General features: G+C 43.1%; 1 protein-coding gene across 1 annotated transcript in view; it reads left to right on the top strand.

Annotated features, from left to right (window-relative positions):
* Positions 1–22601, top strand: part of Lrrc72 (leucine rich repeat containing 72) — a 51808-nt gene that overhangs the window by 26456 nt on the left and 2751 nt on the right. Inside the window, exons 4-7 of the mRNA XM_036205393.1 lie at positions 8115–8196; positions 9289–9399; positions 19554–19643; positions 20969–21121. Of these exons, the coding sequence (XP_036061286.1) occupies positions 8115–8196; positions 9289–9399; positions 19554–19643; positions 20969–21121 (436 nt within the window). The remainder of the gene's footprint in view (positions 1–8114; positions 8197–9288; positions 9400–19553; positions 19644–20968; positions 21122–22601) is intronic.

The raw sequence follows: 22601 nt of genomic DNA, 5'->3' as shown, positions 1-22601 counted from the left end.
CAGCTCCCACAGGCACTCTCCTTTGCCCATTTTCAGTCCAGCTGTTTACCTGCCCTAGTTTTTGTTTCTTTTTCTTTTCTTGGTTCCTAACATGCTTTACCTATTAATTTTTCATTGGATATATGGTATTCATGTCTTCTCCCATGCTGTGGGCTATTTCTTCAAGCTGTTGGATATTTCTTCCGTAGTGGAGCTTTTTAGCTTACTGCACTGTCTTTCGTCTGGTTCTGCTCCTGTTACCTGTGCTTTGAGAATTACACCAAAAATCCATTGCCAGATCAATGTAGGTGTCTCTTCCTGTGTTTTCTTCTAGTTGTTTTATCTTCAGCTCTTATAAGTCTTCAGTTTATTATGAGATTATTTGTTTTTGCATACCGCATGAGATGAGGATCCAAATCCCATTCTCCCACATGTGAACAGCCAGTTCTTCCAAAAACATTTACAGAGGGCACTACCCTTTGTCTATGTATTTCTTGGTGCCATCTCAAAAATCAGCTGAGAAGCTGGAAAGCAGCTTGGGCAGTTAAGAGCACTGGCTTCTCTTCCAGCCGGCCAGAGTCAGATTCTCCGCACCCACACGGTGGCTCACAATTCTCTGTAACTCCAGTTCTAGGGGATCTGATGCTCCCTTTGGGGCTCTGGGGCACTACATGCAAGCAAAACATCCATACATATAAAATAAAAATTATTTTAAAATATCAATTGACATAAACATATGGGTTTGTGTCTGGGATGGCTTTATTGCTCAGTGTTTCTCATTTTATGTTGGTGACAGCTGCTTGCTATACTGTTTTAAAATCAGGGAGTGATTGTCTTTGTTCAAGAGATTCTGGCTATTTGGGGACTTTTGTGGGTGCATGTGAATATAAGGATATTTTTCTCTGTTTTTAAAAAGTGTCATTGAGAAACTGATAGAAATTTCGTTGCTTTGGGTGGTATGGACATTTTCACATTAATTTTAAGTCATGGACATGGGATGTCTTTCTATTTATTTGTGTTTTCTTTTTCCAATAAAACAGGTCTCTTTTGCCTCTAAAGAGGTAAAAATTAAATTTAGAAATTAAAATTAAACTTACATGTAAATATTCTTATTGTCACTACTACTATAAATGCTATTATTTTCTTAATCTCCCTTTGGTATCATTTCTTATTATTAACTAGATGTTGAGTTTTGTCTCATTATCTTGTAATGCTAGGGATTGACCTCAGGGCCCTGTCCATGCCAGGCAAATATTCTACTACTGAGCCACATCCCCAGCCTTATTAGCACCTAGAAGTACAACTAATTTTGTGTGCTTATTTTGTGTCCTATAACTTTACTTAAATCCATTGGTCAGTCCTAATAGATTTTTTAAATGTTTTACCAGTATATATTAATTATACATAATGCTGGATTTCAACATGACATCTTTACACATGTACATAATAAACCATTTTAATAGAGTTTTTTAGGGGTGATCTTCAGTACTTCTACATTTAATATTCTGTCATCAGCATATAAAGATAACTTCATTTTTCCTCTCCTTTTTGTTCTAGGACTTTTATTAGTATGTGGGGAGTGGTGAGAACATAGAACAAGCTTTCAGCTTTTCACATCTGGAACTGATGTGAGTTCATCATACACATATTGTATTGAGGTCCAAATCTAATCTACTGAGAGTTTTGGCTGTGTGTGATTTGGAGATTACCTGACAAGTCAAAAGTCTCGTGGTCTTGTTTTACAATCACACAAAGCTTTGGAAGCCTATCTTTTCACTGTTATACATACATAAAAGAGAGGATTCTATATTTTTCAGTGTCTTTGTATTTCAGGTCAAGTATTTTTAGATACATCTAGATGTTTTGGGAGGTAATGGCTAAAATACAATAAATAAACTAACTTACAGAATATTCCCATGCCTCAATCTAATTTCCAAGCAAATGACTATATGAATGATAGGTCATTTATACAGAAGTACCACCAAGTTAAAGAGTCTGACACTTGCCAGTGCTTGGATAGGGCATCAGCCAGGCTTAGATTTGAATCTTGACTTTGCTATTTACACTCTCTGTACATTCAGAAAGTTGTTTAACTTTTCTGAGCTTTAGTTTTCTCATGGATAGATGGTAGAAATAAATAAATATATAATATAATTAATATAATATAATATCATATATAATATAATATAATCCTTTCTGAAGGATCATACTAGAAAATACCTGCAAAAGCATCTAGCTTAATGCTTTACCTATAATAAACAATGAGTGTCCTCTTGCTGAAATAGTTGTTGATTTCATGTGTATGTTTGTGCCTCAGTGTATGTGTGTGCACATGTGTGCATTAACATGCAAATATCTGAAGAGGGTATCAGATCCTCTAGAATTGGATTTACAAGCAGCTGTGGGCCACTGAGTAGGTGCTGGGACCCAAACCCAGATCTTCTGCTAGAGCAGTTAGTGCTTTTAACTACTAAGGAGCACCTCTCCAGCCCCATATTCTGTTTCTTTCTTCTCCCTGGCCCTAAGTCACCAGCCCTCAACTCTCAGCTGTTTATTCCCCTTCTTTGGGGTCTTTGACGTTGTTCAGAGGGTTTTTATTTTCACACTGGAAAGTGTGTGCTATGGGCATCTACCAGTTATGGGCTAGGGATGCAACTGTATGTACTTCTGTGTGCAGGTTGCCTCAGGCCAAAACCAGCCAAGACTCACCTGATCCAAATGCCCAGCAGTAGCACAGATGGAGCAACCTTGCTCTAGAACCACTGTTCTAGAGTGTGCTTGCTTCATTTTCCATTCATAATGGTCTTCATCTTCCCCAGCAGCTTCCTAAAAATACTTTACATGCAAGAGCTCAAATGAATTAATAATAATGTTTAAATAAACAAAGGAAAATTTCTTGCTTAATAATGTAATATATATAATGCCAAGCTTTGAATTAAGGTCTGTGATTTGTGAATGTTGCATTAAATATAAATTGTACTACCATAAGATTCTTCATTAGAAAGGAAAATGTAGATTTTTAATGGGTAGCTGTGTTACCATTTTGTTTTAATAATGACTTGAGTATCATAATTTTCTCATTCTGTTTCTGGCTTTAACAACCTGCTAAGTTTCCATATAATTTAAATTATGTGAATTATACCTTGGAACCATCTCATTTTCTTCCATCCCCATTAGTTTACTTTGGGATCCTATATGTTCTCCTGAATTACAGTAATACCTTCCTGACATATCTCCTGCCAAAACAGAGTTTTATCTTGACATTTCCTTTCTGACATCAAATTGGATGATGGTGCTCTCCTGCTACGTGTCTTTAAGAGCTTCCCAGAGCCATCATGATCTGTCCTGGTTTCTTTCCTTCCCACCTCATCCCCTTTACCTCAACACACAGAACAGTCTTTATATCGCAATAATCGCAACTCATAAATGTTAATGTCCTGGGAAAACTAGGAGTCTGCAGCTGCGGTGACACCACCAGGTTGACAACATCCTTCCTGTGTGGATTTGTATGCACAAGAAAGGAGCCTCCACTCTTCAGCAATGGCTGTAAACGTGTTTGGGCGAGTGACAGGAAAGCATCACAGTTAGTGCAGTGCAAGTTTCCCACCCTGGTGGCTACTATTAGAGCAGGGCATGGTGAGGGGACAGGACAGAGGCAGTGGATTCCTGCTGGAAGCCAGTAGGAAAAGCACAAAGGGACAGGGAGTCAAGGGGGACTTCCTTCCTTCCTCGGGATGGTTCTTCCTACCTTGGGAAGTCGTACTTCTCTCTGGCCTTTGTGAAGCTGTGGCAGTGTTAGAGTGATCTCTCCTGATTTGGTTGAGTTAAGCCTGGGAGATGAGATGAACAGTACATGTGCCTATTATGGCATTATAAATTGTGAGCGCTGCCAGTAGAAGTTGAAGAAAATTTGTCCATGTAGCCTTCATCCTTTGGGTGCAAACTGAAAATGGCTTTGCTGGACTATGAAAGGGACACTCACTTTCAACAAAATGCCCCAAAGCTGCTGGGTTGGCATCTGTATAACCGACTATTCATCAAATGGTAAGACAGGTGTTCTTACCAATAATAACAGGTTCTAACTTTAGGAAATAAGTTTGTACGCATAGGCAAGTTTCTCTATATTTAAAAATCATGTAAAACTTGATCAGTAATTATTTCATGAGGATCCTCTCCCTAGTATTTTATACATATACATACATATATATGTATATATAGTCCTATATTGAGCAGTAAGCAGATGCTCTTAAATTTAATTATCTGCTACTCTTAGAATCTCTTCCTCTGCCTGCGCTCTACTGTGTCTCACCATAATTTAAACAAAGAAGTGAATTTTTTTTTGAGGTTACAAAGTTGGGGCTAGTGATGCAGCTCAGAGGGTAAAGGCCCCGGCCACTAAGCCTGATGACCTGAGCTCAATTCCCAGGACCCACATAGTAGGAGAGAAGCAACTTCTGCAAATTGTCCTCTGACCCCCAGACATGCACCCATACATATGCACAAAAATAAACTAATTAAAGTAAGAAAAATTTAAAACAAGATTTCTAGCATAATGATGTTCCCTTTGCAATGACATAAGGGAGGCCTTCTGACATGTGTCTTAGCACTGAGTGCCCATATCACACATGTATGTATGTATGTATGTATGTATGTATGTATGTATGTATGCACATATGTAGCACTTAACTGCATCTGAGACATTTTCAGGAGGAGTTTTGACTTTTGACATTTGAAACAAATCTTAAAATAAGATATGGGCTGTCAGGGAGGGACTAGAGTGATGGACCTGGGTTTTATTCCCAGCATCATGTGGTAGTTAATAACCCCCTGTAACTTCAGTTGCACGGATCCAGCACTGGGCATGCACATGGTGCAATACATGCATGCAGGCAAAACACTCATTGATACAGTAAAATAAATATATACATTTTTTTTGAAGAAGTGGGCTAGAGAGCTGGCTCAGTGTCTTGTATAATATTAGAGGGGCCAGCCTTAATATTATACATCCCAGGGGCTCAGGAGAGAGAACTACTAATGGTGAGGATGATTTTCAGGAAATAGAATCTCAGCACACCAAGTTCCATAGTCCACTTGCTTTAATTCCTCTGGCATAACATTTTATATACACAGCTTCAGTTCTGTTCTCGTGCCTAGCTCCTTTCTTGCCTGATTTCTCTCTATATTTATCTACTGTTCCCTCTAAATTCTATCTTAATTCTCTTGTCTTATTCTGCTTCGTCTAGGTCCTTGACATCTTGTTATTACCCTGCTAGTACTTCTCCTTCTGACTCTTCCTCATCTTCCATATCGTCCACACTTACTTTCCTTATCCCTCTCCATTCTCTAAGTTCCTCCTAAGTCTCCCAGGAATCTAGTATAAACCCAAGCAATAGCAAGCCCCTGGTAGAGCAAGGTCACCAGGCTTGAATTCTACAGGGACATAAAGGCAGATAAGAATTTTCCTCAGGCAGTGACCACTAGGCTTCCAGGGACAACAGAGGGGTGATAAGAACCACATAGAGGGGCATCAATTGTTGATTATCATTTGCATTCCAAAAGGGAAGTGACTATTGGGGAAATGAATTGACTAAAGGCTAAATTCAGGTAATATCTAAGAAGAGGGATCTTCTATGCTGAACTATAGTCTTAAATGTGATTGGTGGAAAAAGTTAAGAATCTGTAAGTTTCTAGGTCAATGGGAGAAAATAAAACTGCCTTCTTTTTTCCTGTGGCCACTATCTGTCCAAGCTATCTGCCGGTTTTCTGGAGGGTGGAGGAAGTGTGCTCAGTAACTAGGCAAACTGTGTACAGCTAGATGCCTCTGGTCATAGTTAAAAGGAGATCAGGAACTAGAGGTAAAATTTGGGAAAGGAGGAAGTTAACCTTAATTGGCACATCCACCAGGCCTTCTCAAACAGGTAGTCTGGACGCTAGGGTCTGTTCTTAGAGAGTACAGAGCTGTCTCTGATAAGGTACTTTCCTCCATCTGGGGATGGACCTGGCCAGATGAAGCCAATGACGATAATTACAGGGAGGCTGGAACTGGGGTTCTAGCTGTGCATAACTGTCAGCGCATTCCTTTAGTAGAGGGGAAAGGGTGCCCAATAAATGATGGAAAAGCTACAGTAGCATACAAGAAACTCATAGCAGGAAACGGCTGATAATCAAAAGCCAAATACCTCCAAGACTCCTTGAGCCACAGCTTGACCTCTGGAAGGTCCTTGGCTACTTCCAGGTATTAGCTTTGTCATAATCAGCTGAAATCCTACTTTGTATATTTTTGCAGCTTGCTCTTGCAGAGGACCTGAGTTTTATTCCCAGCACTCATGTGGTAGTTAATAACCCCCTGTAATTCCAGTTGCATGGGATCCAGCACTGGGTATGTGTAGTTGGAGATCTTCTCTCCAGGTTTAAGTAAGCCCCCCCCTCGGTCCCACAACCCACATAGTTGGAGACCTTCTCTCTAGCCCCTGCCAAGCCCTGTTAGTCCAACAACCCACATATAAAATAAACATACAGACATTTATATTATTTAAACTGTTTGGCCATTAACTCAGGCCTATCATTGTCTAGCTCTTACTCTTATATTTAGTCCATTTCTATTAATCCATATTTTGCCATGTGGCTCGTGGCTTACCAGTACCGCACATCTTTCTTGTCATGGCGGCAGCTGGCAGTGTCTCCCTGCTCCAGCCTTCACTTCCCAGAATTCTCCTCCTCCTTGTCCCTCCTACCCTATCCTTCCTGCCTGGCTATTGGCCAATCAGCACTTTATTTATTTTAACCAATCAGAGCAACACATTTGACATACAGAACATCCCACAACAGGCATGCACATGGTGCAATACATGCATACAAGCAAAATACTCATTGATACAGTAAAAATATATATATGAAGATGTGAGCTGGAGAGCTGGCTCAGTGGATAAATTGCTAGCCATGAGTGCAAGAGGACCTGACTTTGAATTCCTCAAACCCACACAAACCTGGACATCTCTAATCTTGGTGCTCTTGTGGTGAGATGGGAGGCAGAGACGGAACCCCCAGAAGTTTGTGGGACTAATAGACTAGCAAACACAGCAGTGAACAAAAAGAGACTATCTCAAACAAGGTAGATGGTAAGAAGTGACATCACAGCATGGTCTCTGATTTCTAAGTGTGCATCCTGGCACGCACCCAAACATGCACACGAAGTAAGATGCAGTTTCACCTTAATGTTAGAAGAACATGGTAGTGGGAAGGAGAATGGAAGGACATGGCTCCTTTCCTTAAGGAAGACACACAATTGGAGAACTGTAATGATTAACTGTACCAGTTAAACGTGGACATGGTCAGGAAGACAAGACTCATGGGAAACTGAACAGAGAACAGAGGAACAGAAGGGCCGGGGCCATGCCTTGCCTCCTGCTCCAGCTGTGGCTATGGCTTCTGCTCTAGCTGTCAGCACCAGCCCTGCTTAGCAAAGTTTCCTCCTTTACTTAGATCACAGAGGCCTTTCCTTCTGTGGATGCAAAGGATATTGAAACAGCAGGTGTTTTGTAGAGTGGGGTAAAAAGAAAGCTTAGCATTAGGCCATTACTAAGAAGTTCTGGGCCAGAGAGATGTCCAGAGAAACATAAAAAAATGGCCAAATCACAGTAACAAAACAATTGGGAGATGCAGGAAGGTCAAAGAATGATTTCAGAAAAATCTCAAAAGAATTGTGAAAATGTATCTGAATCTTTCATGTGATCAGAAGTGTACCAGGAAGAAAGACAGTGGGGGCAAAGGGAAACCATGGAGCCACAGGTGTAGATGTGGCTGTGCATTATCTTAGAGAGGACCCTTGGCTCACGGTAACAGAGGAAGGCTTGATGTGCGGAAGACCAGTGACCATCCAGGACACAACTGGGTAGAAAGAAAACCTAAGGCCAGGTGACAGTGGCCGTGAAAGTCAGGTGATTGTTTGGCCCAGATGTGCTGGAAAATTTTGTTAAGTTGCTTAAAAATGCCTTTTCTATCACACAGCTGTGACAAAAAGTATTTCAGGTACAACTTGTAGCCCAGTCCAAAAGACCACAGTAACAATGGTTGTTAAAAGCCATACTTCCATTGTCTTAGGATTACAAATATAATGTATCATTTTTCATTTTCAGCTACAGGGGATAGCATTTTTAACTAGAAACTATTGTCTGACAGAACTGTATCTTAACAACAATGCAATATTTGAGATAGAAGGTATGTCTCAAACTTTCTTTATTAAATGAGTTTTCAATTAAATAATAACTTTCAACTGTAATGATTGCTAAGGACATAAAAATCTTTCATCATGTCTACTAAAAATATGTAATATCTATTTAAATGACCATTTGTACATTTAATTTTTAAAAATATATTAGACCATTTTTTAGTTCAATAATATATGTCTTACTCAAAATTTGAAAGCAGTATTTTTTTTTTAGAGTACCACCATTCTACTATAGTTGTGCACAAACTCGTTACTGTGAAACCTAACTTTAGCAGCATTTAGGAGTAAGAATAAATATAAAAACTCTATGTTGTCTTAAATTTTTTTATTAGCCAAGTTCCTGTTTCCACATCAGTCTCTATGCTGACAATTTCAAGCCAGGTATAAAAGTTTATGATAAGTCATGATTAGAAGACATGATGGATTGCTGGAGAAAGCACTTGACTATAAAATAAGCATGAAACCAAAATGTCAAACATTTTAATACCCATGATAAGCTCTTATACTGGTAAGGAAGGAAACAATCCAATTTAACTATAATTTGATTATCGTGTGGATTCATCCCACTTTCATTTATGTTAAAAATGAATTAAAATGTGCAATTCAGGAAAACAAAAATGAAATGAATATATATATATATATTCGTTCTCATTCTGCAAATAGCCAAGCAATTTGCAAAGGATGCATTGAATGAATGAGAAATTGTTCTTTGATTTGTGCTGTATTTCTAAGTAACGGTTTATTACTAAGTAAGTAATGTACAGACACATACGTTGCAAAAACAAGCAAACAGAGAGAATATAACTCAAACATGACATTTAAACAATCCGAATTGTTGGCACAGGGAAACAACTGAAGCAGCATCAGTAGCAAGAAATGACTCTGCAGTGCCACGTCACAGTCAGTTTTCATTGCTCTATGCTTAACCATAATTCAGGATATCATCGATAGGCATTTCCTTTTTTTACCAGCTATAATGCATTTTCTTGCTCAGTTACAACATCTATTTACTATGAAAAGGCTCTTATTTATATTTGTCAATTTAAAAAGTAAAATTCAACCAAAACCGTTTTGTTTTTTAGGCCTGCATAATCTGCCTTCTTTGCATATTCTTATGTTGCACCATAACGAGCTAACCAGCATCGATGCTACAGTGAAGGAGCTGAAGGGGATGCAGAATCTGAAGACCCTAAGTACATACGGCACTTCCCTGTGCCTGTAGATTGAGAGAGTGATAGCATGTGATGTTTATTTCCCTTCCCGAAGTCCAGTTTAGGGAAGCAGGCTTGCTGCTGGTGTGCATTTCCCATTCTCTAGAATGTGACTAGATTTTATTCTTTTTTTTTAAACACACACTTTGGAAAGAGCAACAGATAGAAAAGAATTATTGGTAGAATGATAGGTCATGAAAGATGAAAATGGCAAAAGAAACAAGTGGGGATCTGTGTGTCCCCATCTACTCTTTGGGTTTTAGCTCCAGTCAGTTGTATCATTCCAATTATAAGAGGCACATCTGCATAGGCAGAGGCGAGAAGCAGATGTTCTTAAGTGGGTTTCATCTCAGGGCTGGGAAGATGAGGAAATTCAGGGTGATGGGTGAAATGGAAGGGATATGTGTTTCTCTGGAGTGATCAAATGTTTTGAAAGTGATTATGACAAGTGATTTGAATCATTGCACTACTGAGTATGTATGAACTATACATCTTAAGTGGTAAGTATAAGTGACATGAGGTGTATATCAGTAAAGTAAATTAACAAACGAAAAGAACTTTGAAGTTTTCACATGTTTGAGAAAAAGCCTTCATTCACATCTGTTGAGTCATGCCCAGCACGACACTGACTGCTGTATATATTTAGGAATAGATCAAAAATAATCAGCGAAGTTCATCTCTCAATGTACTTATAGTCTTGAAGAGTTAATAAACATGCACACAGCTCCAAGACAAGGTAGAGGATTCCAGGAGTCACAGGTGGAAAGACTTGTGACCAATGAGGTTTGCAGACCTGAGCTTAGAGACCTCTGTGTGTCAAGACACAGGCATATTCCCTTATTTGTCTTTCAGAATTGTATAAACTAATGTTGATGGTGAATGTTCTGACCAGATCAACACATAGAGGAACTCAAGCTCCTTAGCTTTTCTCTGTCATCAGGAACATCTCATGTATTGAAGGAGAAATGACTCATGGGACTGAAGCAGACTTTTAAAAATCCAAATACTAAAAATCACAAAATCACACAAAGTTCTCGGCAAGTCAGTGATTACCTTAGAGATGTGCTGAGGCCACCTACCATGAGAAATTTTTCCAAATTCTGATAGTTCATCAGAGTCTTAGATTGACCTGCCTATTTATCTGATCCTCCCCTGTCAATCAACTTAAGGAATATACTAGGCCCAGACCTCTTATTATCATTGTTTTTCTGTAAAATGGGCCCACAGCTATCACCCAGAATCTCTTCAAACCATGAGATAATTCTCCAAAGCACTTCTTAAGAAGTTCTTGTCATTGATGCCACTTTGAAACAGAAAAACCAAATTATTGTATGTGTAGGATATAAATAAAATAAGAAATTGCTTAGAGTCTAGAAATTCTACTAAGTAATAAATAGACTCAGTACAACTGCTGCTTAAACAATAATCACCACAGTAATATTTCTGATGTTCTTCCTGTTAAGAAATTGTTTTCTTACAATACTATTTTAATTTTCACAGGAATTCTATGATGAGGTTAGAATTATTCCCCCTCAGTGGTGAAGATACAAGGCTCAGAGACTTATCAAATTACTAGTATTAAAACACATCTATGCCTTGTTTTATTGATCATTTATTGATTGATTGATTCATTCATTCAGTGTTTATAATTTATCTATTTGATGCATAGGGAATCACTCATTTGCCATCTGACTCTGTATTTATTAACAGATCCCAAAGTAGAAGAAAAGGCTGATCTGAGTTTCTATTGGGTTTACAATTTTATAACTTGTAGACTAATGATTTAGATTCATGCGGGAGCTGGGTGAAAAACTATTTGTACAATTTGCTGCAGGGAAAACTTAATCACTTAAGTAAAGCTGTGCTGTAAAACAACATCTGGAGGACAATATGTAATGTCGGCCTTTGTGGGGAACAGGGCTGTGCATTGAACCAAGATGCCTGATTCAGAGCTGAATGTACCTGAAATCCAACCCAGGTCCTGGTGACAAGGGTTAGGGAAAGAATACCTACATTCTTTAAAGGCCAGTCTGGCAATAAAACATCTATGGTATTACTTGTCATGACCATTAAAATCCCCTCTACTTAAAACCACGATGATATAATCCAAGTTACAGTAACATGTCCCACCTGAGGAACTTGTCATGGGGACAATTTCCTTGAATTCAGTTAAAAAGAAAGCATTCTCTGGAAATGCCCTATTCTGGTTGCAGATATTCCGTGAGGAAAGTGTGCACTCAGCAGACATATAACGTTTGTGCCATGATGTCCTCACACTAGGTTCTTAGGAGCCTCTTTGCCATCTTGGAATGGACTCAGCTCCCTAAAATGAGACAACTATGCATTTTCAAATGTCGTAATTTTTCTCTTTTCAAGTAAGAAAACCATGTAAAAATCTGAAGTGTTACTACTTCAATTTTAAGTTCTTCCGAGGGTGAGAAAACAGCCTTGGGGGTAAGGTTCCAACCCATTTCAACACTGCACCCTCCTCTGGCATTTATGAGAAAAATTGCCAACAATTGCCCAGGAGATGGAGGGCTGGGAGCTTCAGGGAGGCCTGAAGCCAGAAGCAGAGTGTGAGGTCTGGTGCTTGGAATTCCTGTCTTCCAGGCCAGGCAGGGCCCCACCTCAGCTCTCCAGGAGGTCTACCTTTCCACACCCTCCTGTGCAGTTTGTGGCTTCCTCTTTCCGTCTGCTCTCCAAACTGCAAAAGGGAATCCTCCGGTGTCCTCTGTACCAGGGAAGAGTCCTCGCCGTCAGTCGGCCTGCTCTTTTACCAGCATGGCTTAGTTAGGTTCTATGGCTGTCATGAAGCGCCATGAGCAAACGCAAGCCGGGAAGGAAAGGGTTTATTTGGTGAATATGTCCACATTTCTGTTCATTCCTGGAGGAAGTCGGGACAGGAACTCAAACAGGGCAGAAACCTGGAGGCAGGAGCTGATGCAGAGACCATAAAGGAGTGCTGCTCACTGGCTTCATCCACATGGCTTGCTCAGCCTGCTTTCTTATATATCCCAGGGCCACCAGCCCAGGAACGTCCCCAGACACAGTGGTCTGGGCCCTCTCACATCAATTGCTGGTTACGGAAATGCTCTACAGGCTTTCCTACATCCTGGTCTGATGGAGGTGCTTTCTCAGTTGGTTTCCTCCTTTCAGACACTTCTAGCTTGTATCAGGTTGACATAAATAGCCAACTAGCACATCACTAAATGAAAAACATCAATACGGCACTTAACCCATTCCTTTGCTCTTAAACTTTGCTGTCGTCTCTCAAATTTTCTCCATTTCACTAAATCCACTTAGCAACTTGCATTTCCTCACAGGCAAGACCTTCCTATTGGAGTTTCAGGCAGCAGCCTTGTTAGAGGGGCTCTGTGTTTCCACAGGTCCTGCCCTCCAGCATTCTGTCTTCTTACCATCAGCGATGTTCTGTTCTCAGCTGTTGATCAAGGGGAAGAGAAAGAAGGATGCTGGGAGGGAGGTGGACCTCAGGGACTCCTCTTTTGAGTCCATCTCTAATGCCCTTGAGTGTGCTGGGCTGCCTCTGCCCAACCAGACAGTCTACAAGGCCAACAAAACTCCTAGATCATCCCCAGATGCCTAAGTGAGGAAGGGAAGTTAGGCTGCTCCCTTTCTAACTCTGCTTTATCCCAGTTTTAGTGCTAACCCAAGGATGATTGCCTTACTCGGTTTGTTGAGGGATAGACCACAAACTTGGTTAGAAACAGATAGTGCTAACAGAGAGATGGCAATCCAGCTTGGTGTGACTTCCAAATCCAGCTGCCTGATCACTGATTAGCAAGCTGAACATCCTTCCAACTCTGTATGAGTTTTTAATTCCCTCATACCATTATCCCCATTTATTAAAACATATGTGTTGTTTCTTTGTTGATTATATTGGCTGTTTTCCCTTTTGGGGTAAAGAAAAGGGTCTCACATGTAGCCTAGGCTGATATCTAACTCCAAATGTAGCCAAGGATGACCTTGAACTTGTGATCCTCCTGCCTCCACCTCCATTGGGCTTCAATCATAGGTATATATTACTACACCTTGTTTTATGGAGTGCTGAGGCTTGAACTCGGAGCTTCACACTAGACAAGGACTGTAGCCACCCAGCTATGAGCCCAGTCCACATCAACTTTTTTCTAAAGTGTTTTAAGAATATTTGGGTCTTTGGGCTAGAGAGATGGCTCAGCTGTTAAAGGCCAAGGCTCACAACCAAAAAGACAAGGCTATGTGGGTCTGTTTCCATGATGACTTTTAAGTTCTGCTTTAAAAGTTTTGTTTTGTTTTTTTAAATCAGTGGGAGCCAATTATTTTAGATGACTCTATCGCTCAACTCCACATGTGTGTGTGACTCATCTAACTCCAGTTGGTGCAGTAAGGTGGCAGAGACATTTTGATATATCATTGGGTAAATGTAAATTGCTTAGACTCCGACTTCCAAATTAAGATAAGCAAGACAGTGCTGGCGCCACTGAGGTGTACTTCGTGAGTAGCCTAGAGGGAAGGGTGGATTAAATAGTATTAACCTATTGAAAGCGAAAGTGTAAGCAATTTTGCCTCATAGCTGCTGCAGGAATGTGCCCATACATCACACAAAGCTTTCAGAACACTCAGACACAGGAAACTGATTTCATAGCTCAGAAACTTAATTTATGGTAATTTTAGGACCAGCTATCCAAAATACATAAATCAAGAATGTTTAATACTTACTAGCATAAATGTGGGAGGTGGGAGAAAAGGAGTTAAAAATAAGTTTGCTTCCTACTAAAATGCAACAGTTAGAAAAAAAGCAAAGAAGAATGGTTAAATAGCCTCCAAATTACTCAGATCAACTTGTTTTTCACAGGAAACGTCCTTAGAAGCTAGGTGGCTGTTCTGCTTTCCACCTTTCTGCCTTATGGTTTCTGTTTTCAGATGGAATAAACCTCAGTGATTGCATGGGCTTCGCTATCTAGCTGCCTTGCTCACCAGCAATGCAGTGCTGGTCTGACTGCGGTGCTGGTGTGATGACTGCGGTGCTGGTGTGATGACTGTGGTGCTGGTGTGATGACTGCGGTGCTGGTGTGATGACTGCGGTGCTGGTGTGATGACTGCGGTGCTGGTGTGATGACTGCAGTGCTGGTCTGACTGCGGTGCTGGTGTGATGACTGCAGTGCTGGTGTGATGACTGCGGTGCTGGTGTGATGATTGCGGTGCTGGTCTGATGATTGCGGTGCTGGTCTGATGACTGCGGTGCTGGTCTGACTGCGGTGCTGGTGTGATGACTGTGGTGCTGGTGTGATGACTGCAGTGCTGGTCTGACTGCGGTGCTGGTGTGATGACTGCAGTGCTGGTGTGATGACTGCGGTGCTGGTGTGATGACTGCGGTGCTGGTGTGATGACTGCAGTGCTGGTGTGATGACTGCGGTGCTGGTGTGATGACTGTGGTGCTGGTGTGATGACTGCGGTGCTGGTGTGATGACTGCAGTGCTGGTGTGATGACTGCGGTGCTGGTCTGACTGTGGTGCTGGTGTGATGACTGCGGTGCTGGTGTGATGACTGCGGTGCTGGTGTGATGACTGCGGTGCTGGTGTGATGACTGCGGTGCTGGTGTGATGACTGCGGTGCTGGTGTGATGACTGTGGTGCTGGTGTGATGACTGCAGTGCTGGTCTGACTGCGGTGCTGGTGTGATGACTGCGGTGCTTGGTGTGATGACTGTGGTGCTGGTGTGATGACTGTGGTGCTGGTGTGATGACTGCGGTGCTGGTGTGATGACTGCAGTGCTGGTCTGACTGCGGTGCTGGTGTGATGACTGCAGTGCTGGTGTGATGACTGCAGTGCTGGTGTGATGACTGCGGTGCTGGTCTGATGACTGTGGTGCTGGTCTGACTGCAGTGCTGGTCTGATGACTGCGGTGCTGGTGTGATGACTGCGGTGCTGGTGTGATGACTGCGGTGCTGGTGTGATGACTGCAGTGCTGGTGTGATGACTGCAGTGCTGGTGTGATGACTGTGGTGCTGGTGTGATGACTGCGGTGCTGGTCTGACTGCGGTGCTGGTGTGATGACTGTGGTGCTGGTGTGATGACTGCGGTGCTGGTCTGACTGCGGTGCTGGTGTGATGACTGTGGTGCTGGTGTGATGACTGTGGTGCTGGTGTGATGACTGCGGTGCTGGTGTGATGACTGCGGTGCTGGTGTGATGACTGCAGTGCTGGTGTGATGACTGCGGTGCTGGTCTGACTGTGGTGCTGGTGTGATGACTGCGGTGCTGGTGTGATGACTGCGGTGCTGGTGTGATGACTGCGGTGCTGGTGTGATGACTGCGGTGCTGGTGTTGATGACTGTGGTGCTGGTGTGATGACTGCAGTGCTGGTCTGACTGCGGTGCTGGTGTGATGACTGTGGTGCTGGTGTGATGACTGCAGTGCTGGTCTGACTGCGGTGCTGGTCTGATGACTGCAGTGCTGGTGTGATGACTGCGGTGCTGGTGTGATGACTGTGGTGCTGGTGTGATGACTGTGGTGCTGGTGTGATGACTGCGGTGCTGGTGTGATGACTGCGGTGCTGGTGTGATGACTGCAGTGCTGGTGTGATGACTGCGGTGCTGGTGTGATGACTGCGGTGCTGGTGTGATGACTGCGGTGCTGGTGTGATGACTGTGGTGCTGGTGTGATGACTGCGGTGCTGGTGTGATGACTGCAGTGCTGGTCTGATGACTGCAGTGCTGGTCTGACTGCGGTGCTGGTGTGATGACTGCAGTGCTGGTATGATGATTGCAGTGCTAGTGTGATGACTGTGGTGCTGGTGTGATGACTGTGGTGCTGGTGTGATGACTGCAGTGCTGGTCTGACTGCGGTGCTGGTGTGATGACTGTGGTGCTGGTGTGATGACTGCAGTGCTGGTCTGACTGCGGTGCTGGTGTGATGACTGCGGTGCTGGTGTGATGACTGCGGTGCTGGTGTGATGACTGCGGTGCTGGTGTGATGACTGTGGTGCTGGTGTGATGACTGTGGTGCTGGTGTGATGACTGCGGTGCTGGTGTGATGACTGTGGTGCTGGTGTGATGACTGCGGTGCTGGTGTGATGACTGCAGTGCTGGTCTGACTGCGGTGCTGGTGTGATGACTGCAGTGCTGGTGTGATGACTGCGGTGCTGGTGTGATGACTGTGGTGCTGGTGTGATGACTGTGGTGCTGGTCTGACTGCGGTGCTGGTCTAACTGCGGTGCTGGTGTGATGACTGCGGTGCTGGTGTGATGACTGTGGTGCTGGTCTGACTGCGGTGCTGGTGTGATGACTGCGGTGCTGGTGTGATGACTGCGGTGCTGGTGTGATGACTGCGGTGCTGGTGTGATGACTGCGGTGCTGGTGTGATGACTGCGGTGCTGGTGTGATGACTGCGGTGCTGGTGTGATGACTGCCGTGCTGCTCTGATTGTGGTGCTGGTGTGATGACTGCAGTGCTGGTGTGATGATTGCAGTGCTGGTGTGATGACTGTGGTGCTGGTGTGATGACTGCAGTGCTGGTCTGACTGCGGTGCTGGTGTGATGACTGTGGTGCTGGTGTGATGACTGCAGTGCTGGTCTGACTGCGGTGCTGGTCTGATGACTGCAGTGCTGGTGTGATGACTGCGGTGCTGGTGTGATGACTGCGGTGCTGGTGTGATGACTGCGGTGCTGGTCTGACTGCGGTGCTGGTGTGATGACTGCGGTGCTGGTGTGATGACTGCAGTGCTGGTCTGACTGCGGTGCTGGTCTGCCTGACTGAAGTGCTGTGTGCATGACTGCGGTGCTGGTGTGATGACTGTGTGCTGGTGTGATGACTGTGTGCTGGTGTGATGACTGCGGTGGCTTGGTGTGATGACTGCGGTGCTGGTCTGATGCACTGCGGTGCTGGTGTGAGTGACTGCAGTGCTGGTGTGATGACTGCGGTGCTGGTGTGATGACTGCAGTGCTGGTGTGATGACTGCGGTGCTGGTGTGATGACTGTGGTGCTGGTGTGATGACTGCGGTGCTGGTGTGATGACTGCAGTGCTGGTCTGATGACTGCGGTGCTGGTCTGACTGCGGTGCTGGTGTGATGACTGCGGTGCTGGTGTGATGACTGCAGTGCTGGTCTGACTGCGGTGCTGGTGTGATGACTGTGGTGCTGGTGTGATGACTGTGGTGCTGGTGTGATGACTGTGGTGCTGGTGTGATGACTGCGGTGCTGGTTGGTCTAACTGCGGTGCTGGTGTGATGACTGCGGTGCTGGTGTGATGACTGTGGTGCTGGTGTGACTGCGGTGCTGGTGTGATGACTGCGGTGCTGGTGTGATGACTGCGGTGCTGGTGTGATGACTGCGGTGCTGGTGTGATGACTGCGGTGCTGGTGTGATGACTGCGGTGCTGGTGTGATGACTGCCGTGCTGGTGTGATGACTGCCGTGCTGCTCTGATTGTGGTGCTTTATTTAGTAGGTGAAGTTAGCCGTGGCTCTGTCAAGTGCTCATCTTCCAAGCGTGAGATCTGAGTCCTGTCCCTAGAACCCATCAAAAACTGTGGAGAGTGGTGGTGCCTGCCTGTGATTCCAGCTCTGGAGCAGCAAAGCACGAGGACCCCGGGGTCCCCAGCCTAGGCTAGTTGGTGACACTGTGTGCCTTTTCAAATCTGTCCTTTCGAGTCCGTTCAGTGCTCATCCATGCAGTTCCCTCTCCCATGCTGATAACCACTTGTTTCCACTTATAAGTTCCGTGTGTGCGTGCGTGCGTGCGTGCATCTGTGTGTGTGTGTGTGTGTGTGTGTGTGTGTGTGTGACTGGTCTGGAATTTTTTCTTTGTTGTTTCCTCTAACTTCTCCCAATACACAGGTTTGTTTGATCCCCGGCTCTACATCTTCCTTCATCTTCCCTGATCCTTGAACTTGTGTTCACTGTGCAGCAAGTCTCTCCCTCATGTAAGGATTTGACTAGCCAGAAAAGCTTGTGTTGATACAACACATATCTCAGTGTCTTTTACTGACAGAGAATAACATCCAGGTATTGTTTATCTTCAGTTTTTAGTGAGTTTGTTGTTTTTAAACATGCCTCTGCAATCTTCTTAATGTTGCAAACTAAGCATTCTAAATGTTGATCAGTTCTTATGGGCTGCCGATGCTTGATATTACCACCCATTTATTAAAGTCCTCTGAGTTTTATGGATAGTCTAAATTTAACCAGTAAAGGAGCCACATTTCATTGCGTGACCTAGCTGTGCAGTAGCTGGAGCTCTCTGCTCTACTGCCATCTAGTGGTTCCCTGCTTTACGTGGTCTTCAGAAGCATTTTGAAGACTCCACACTGGAAATCACAAAAACTTCAGTTCACAATGTGTCTAAATAGTCTCATTTAATGTTATGGAAGGATGAGCACACAAAATACGTCACTATAAAATAAAACACTCAAAATTCCTAGTTGAGGCATTTTAAAAAATCCCTCTGTGCCAATTCTTGAGGGATGATTATGTCAGAAGTACCAGCCAGGATCTTCTGAACTGTTCCCACCTGCCACTTCGTCCCCACCACTGTCATGCAGAACTAGGTTCATTACCCATCCCTTAGCCACGTGAGTGTTGCAGATGGAAGTGAGATGAGATGACGCATCCATATCTGTGCAGCTCTGCTCCTGAGATCTCTAGGTGCCGCTGGTATGTGCATCCTCTGACAGAGCAACAGTGAGGCTCGGGAAGAAGCCTGTTAGGACAGTGCACTGCGTCACTGCCTGCCCCCCACCCAGCCCACATTACTCCAGAGACCAGAACAATTTCAAGTGTTATTTTAGGAAAAGCAGCCTTAAGACTTTCATAGAGCTAGCATCTAGTTCTTCTTCGTCAAACTTACCTATGGACATTCCAAGTTTTTCTCTGTTGTGCCAGATATGAGTCAAGCTTAGCACTATTTCTGATGGGTAGTAGCAATCGAAAACTTTGAAATGAATGAATGAATGAATGAATACAACAGATAAGGAAATGCTCTAAATAAGGAAATACCTGATGAGACTGCGTTGGGCAATAGGTACAATTGTTCATCTCTCAATGATTACCTTTTTTTCTGTCCACGAGTCTTACATCTTCTATCTTAATAGGTGGTAAAAAGGAACTATTGTGAAATCTGACATTTTATTTTGGATTCTTCCTTTGCAGGTCTGTACCAAAACCCTTTATCCCAATATAACTTATACCGTTTGTATATAATCTACCACCTTCCAGGAGTGGAGCTACTTGACCGGAAGCGTAAGGATCCCTCTTTCCCATAGAAACATCTAGAATCTGTCTTGTAAATTGGTGTTTTAAAAAATGCAAGACACCTGTGACGATTTGTCCTTATCAAAAACCACCAACTGATTGTGAATGAGAGCTGTTCTGTTTTTACTAAGGTGTGTCAGCTCTCTGAAATTTGCCCTAGCTCAGGAACTCAGCGCTACTCTACTTCACTAGGATGGCCAGGTTGCCTAGTGGTGGGACCACTTCTCTCCTTCAGCTCAGGCTTTGGACATTAACATAGTGGATGCCAAATCGTTTTTTTGTTTGTTCATATTTCATTTGGATATGTGTTTGCCTGCATGTGTGTCTGCGCACCACCATACATACGTATGACTTACGCCTATAGAGGCCAGAAGATGTTGGATTCCCTACTACTGGAGTTACAGATGGTTTTGAGCCACCGTGTAGGTGCTGAGAATGGAACCTGAGCCTCTGGAAGAGCAGCCAGTGCTCTTAACCACTGAGCCAGCTCTCCTGCTCTTGATGCCAAAAAGTTTACCTCCTGACACTTCTGTTTATTTTCTCAAAAATGATTTATGCTAAATTTCTTGAGTCTTAGATTATAAAATTTATCTTCTTTGAAATTCTGTAAGTTCATATTATTGAACAGTGAATTCTTATACATATCTATTCATGTAAACTAGCATGTTTGGTTTGCAAAAGTCACTTATGCACAACCCATGCTCGTTGTTCACTTTTGAGGCCGAGTTCAGCCCAAGTACAATGTGATCTACCCCTTATCCCATTATCTTTCTAAGTCTACAGAATGTCCTTCATGGGTTGTTACTGTGTAAAGTCTTTCCGTGAGGCTACATCAAGACCTGACTGTCTCCAACAGTGGTGAGGGGTACCTCCTGTTGCCACGTCAGTCACGTGCTGATACGTGCTAGAGCCTCGGGAGTGTGTTAGACCACATGATTGAGCTCCACTGTGTGACATGAGGACATCTACTAAGTGCTTGTGAGATTATATTAATACCCCTGAAATCTCTTGATAAACTCTGTTTCAACAAGATAATCATACATAAGTTAAATATATTTCTGTGTGTAGGTGTATGCTCATATGTGGGCTCACTTGTATGTGCTGGTGCATGTGCATGTATGTGAAGGTCAGAGGTTGACACTGGCTGTCTTCTTCAATCTCTTCCTTGTATATTGAGGCAGAGTCTCTCCTAAACCACAGCTCACTGATTTAGCTAGTCAGGCAAGTCATGTTGCTCAGATCTGTTTTGTAATAACTCTGTATGCCTTGTTCATTTAGAATTCTAAATACTATCTCTTTTTTGTCTTTATTAGAAGTTACAGAGAAAGAGAGAAGATCCATGATTACCATTTTTGACCATAAAAAAACTCATATCATTCAATCAATAGCATTTGGAGGAAGAGTGGATGCCTCTTGGAACCCCAAGTTACCAATAAGGCAAAAACGAGTTCAAAGACTTCCCTCAGGTACTGTGGAAAAATGAAAAGGAGGTTAAAATGCGGTAAGCTTTGGGAACACTTGATTTCCATAAGAACTGCAAGTTACCTGCAGAGCGGAGTAGCTTCTAATTAACTTCCACTATTACATTTTAACTTCATCTGTGCTACCTGAGGAATAGTATGGTAATAGTGAAGGGATAGCCCGAAGTCCTACTCCAGTATCCAGTGCAGTAAAAAGGACCAAAAATTAGCTGTCACTGTTATTACCAACAAAACGAGACAGTTTCCTCATTGAAGGGTAGAGAGTTTTTATGATATGGGAAAATATTAAGAAGGAATGAAGATCAGTTGTAATTTTGCCAGCCAGAAATTAACTCTCAATATCTTGGTTATACTCACATCCAAGGTGTCACATAGAAATATCACAGACAATTTCAGTTGTGTTTTCTTCATTGGCACTTACTTTATGTAACATACATCCAACCAGATTTATTTTTCTCACATAGCAAAGGACACAGGGACTAGGTAAATAGAGTTAATGTAAAGTTCTGTGATACTAAAAGAAACATTGACAGACTTATCTACATAAAAGTAAAAGCTATGATGCAGCATAGGGTCAAAATTAAAACACAAATTGGAAAAAGCATTGCAACATGTAACAGGTGGAAATTAATCCTCACAATCCCTAACGGACTTTCACAATTCTATTTAATCCCAGTAGGAGAGCTAAGTCTGATGCCAGTGGCCAAGTGCTTGCCAGGCATGCCCGAAGTTGGTTTGATCTCCAACACTAAAAGAAACACAAAACAAAAACTTCTCTCAGGGCTGGGCATGATGTACTCCTGTATCAGGAGGCTGAGACAAGAGGATCATGTGTTCCAGGTCAGCCTGGGCTATAGAATAAGATCCTATAAAAACGAACAAATAACAGTAACAAAACTCACATGGGCAAGCATGAGGATCTGAGTTAGGATTCCCAGGACCAACACGTGACAGTATGTGCCCGTAACTCCAGCACTGGAGGGAATAAAGGCAATGTGGAGAGAGTCAGACCCCTAAGGTGTGCTGGCCAACCAGTAGAGCTGGAATGATGGGCTTCAGGTCCCATGAGACACCTTGTCTCAAAGATGAGGTGGAGAGTGATGGATCAGGACCCCTGAGCGGGACTCTGCTTCCATCCACACACACATAAGGCGAATGTAGCTATGTACACACATACATTTCCACCCATGCATGTGCAGGTGAGTACACCTACTCACACATTTTACACACACACACACACACACACACACACACACACACACACACAAAGCCAAATAAAATAAAACTCCAGTTGATAAAATGACAACATAAACAAGTCCTTTCTAGAAAGTAAGAAATGGATACAGTGAGTATAGCCAAAGAAATAGGGTTCCATTTCCCCCAACGTGGAGGAAAAGTCTTTAAAGGAAAAAGAAAGAGGTTTTATGTGACCATAAACTGGGTCAATTTGCTTGGAGACAAGACT

The sequence above is a fragment of the Onychomys torridus genome, chromosome 14 (assembly GCF_903995425.1).
Source record: "Onychomys torridus chromosome 14, mOncTor1.1, whole genome shotgun sequence".
Taxonomy (NCBI): Eukaryota; Metazoa; Chordata; class Mammalia; order Rodentia; family Cricetidae; genus Onychomys; species Onychomys torridus.
This window is presented reverse-complemented; position numbering and strand designations above follow the sequence as displayed.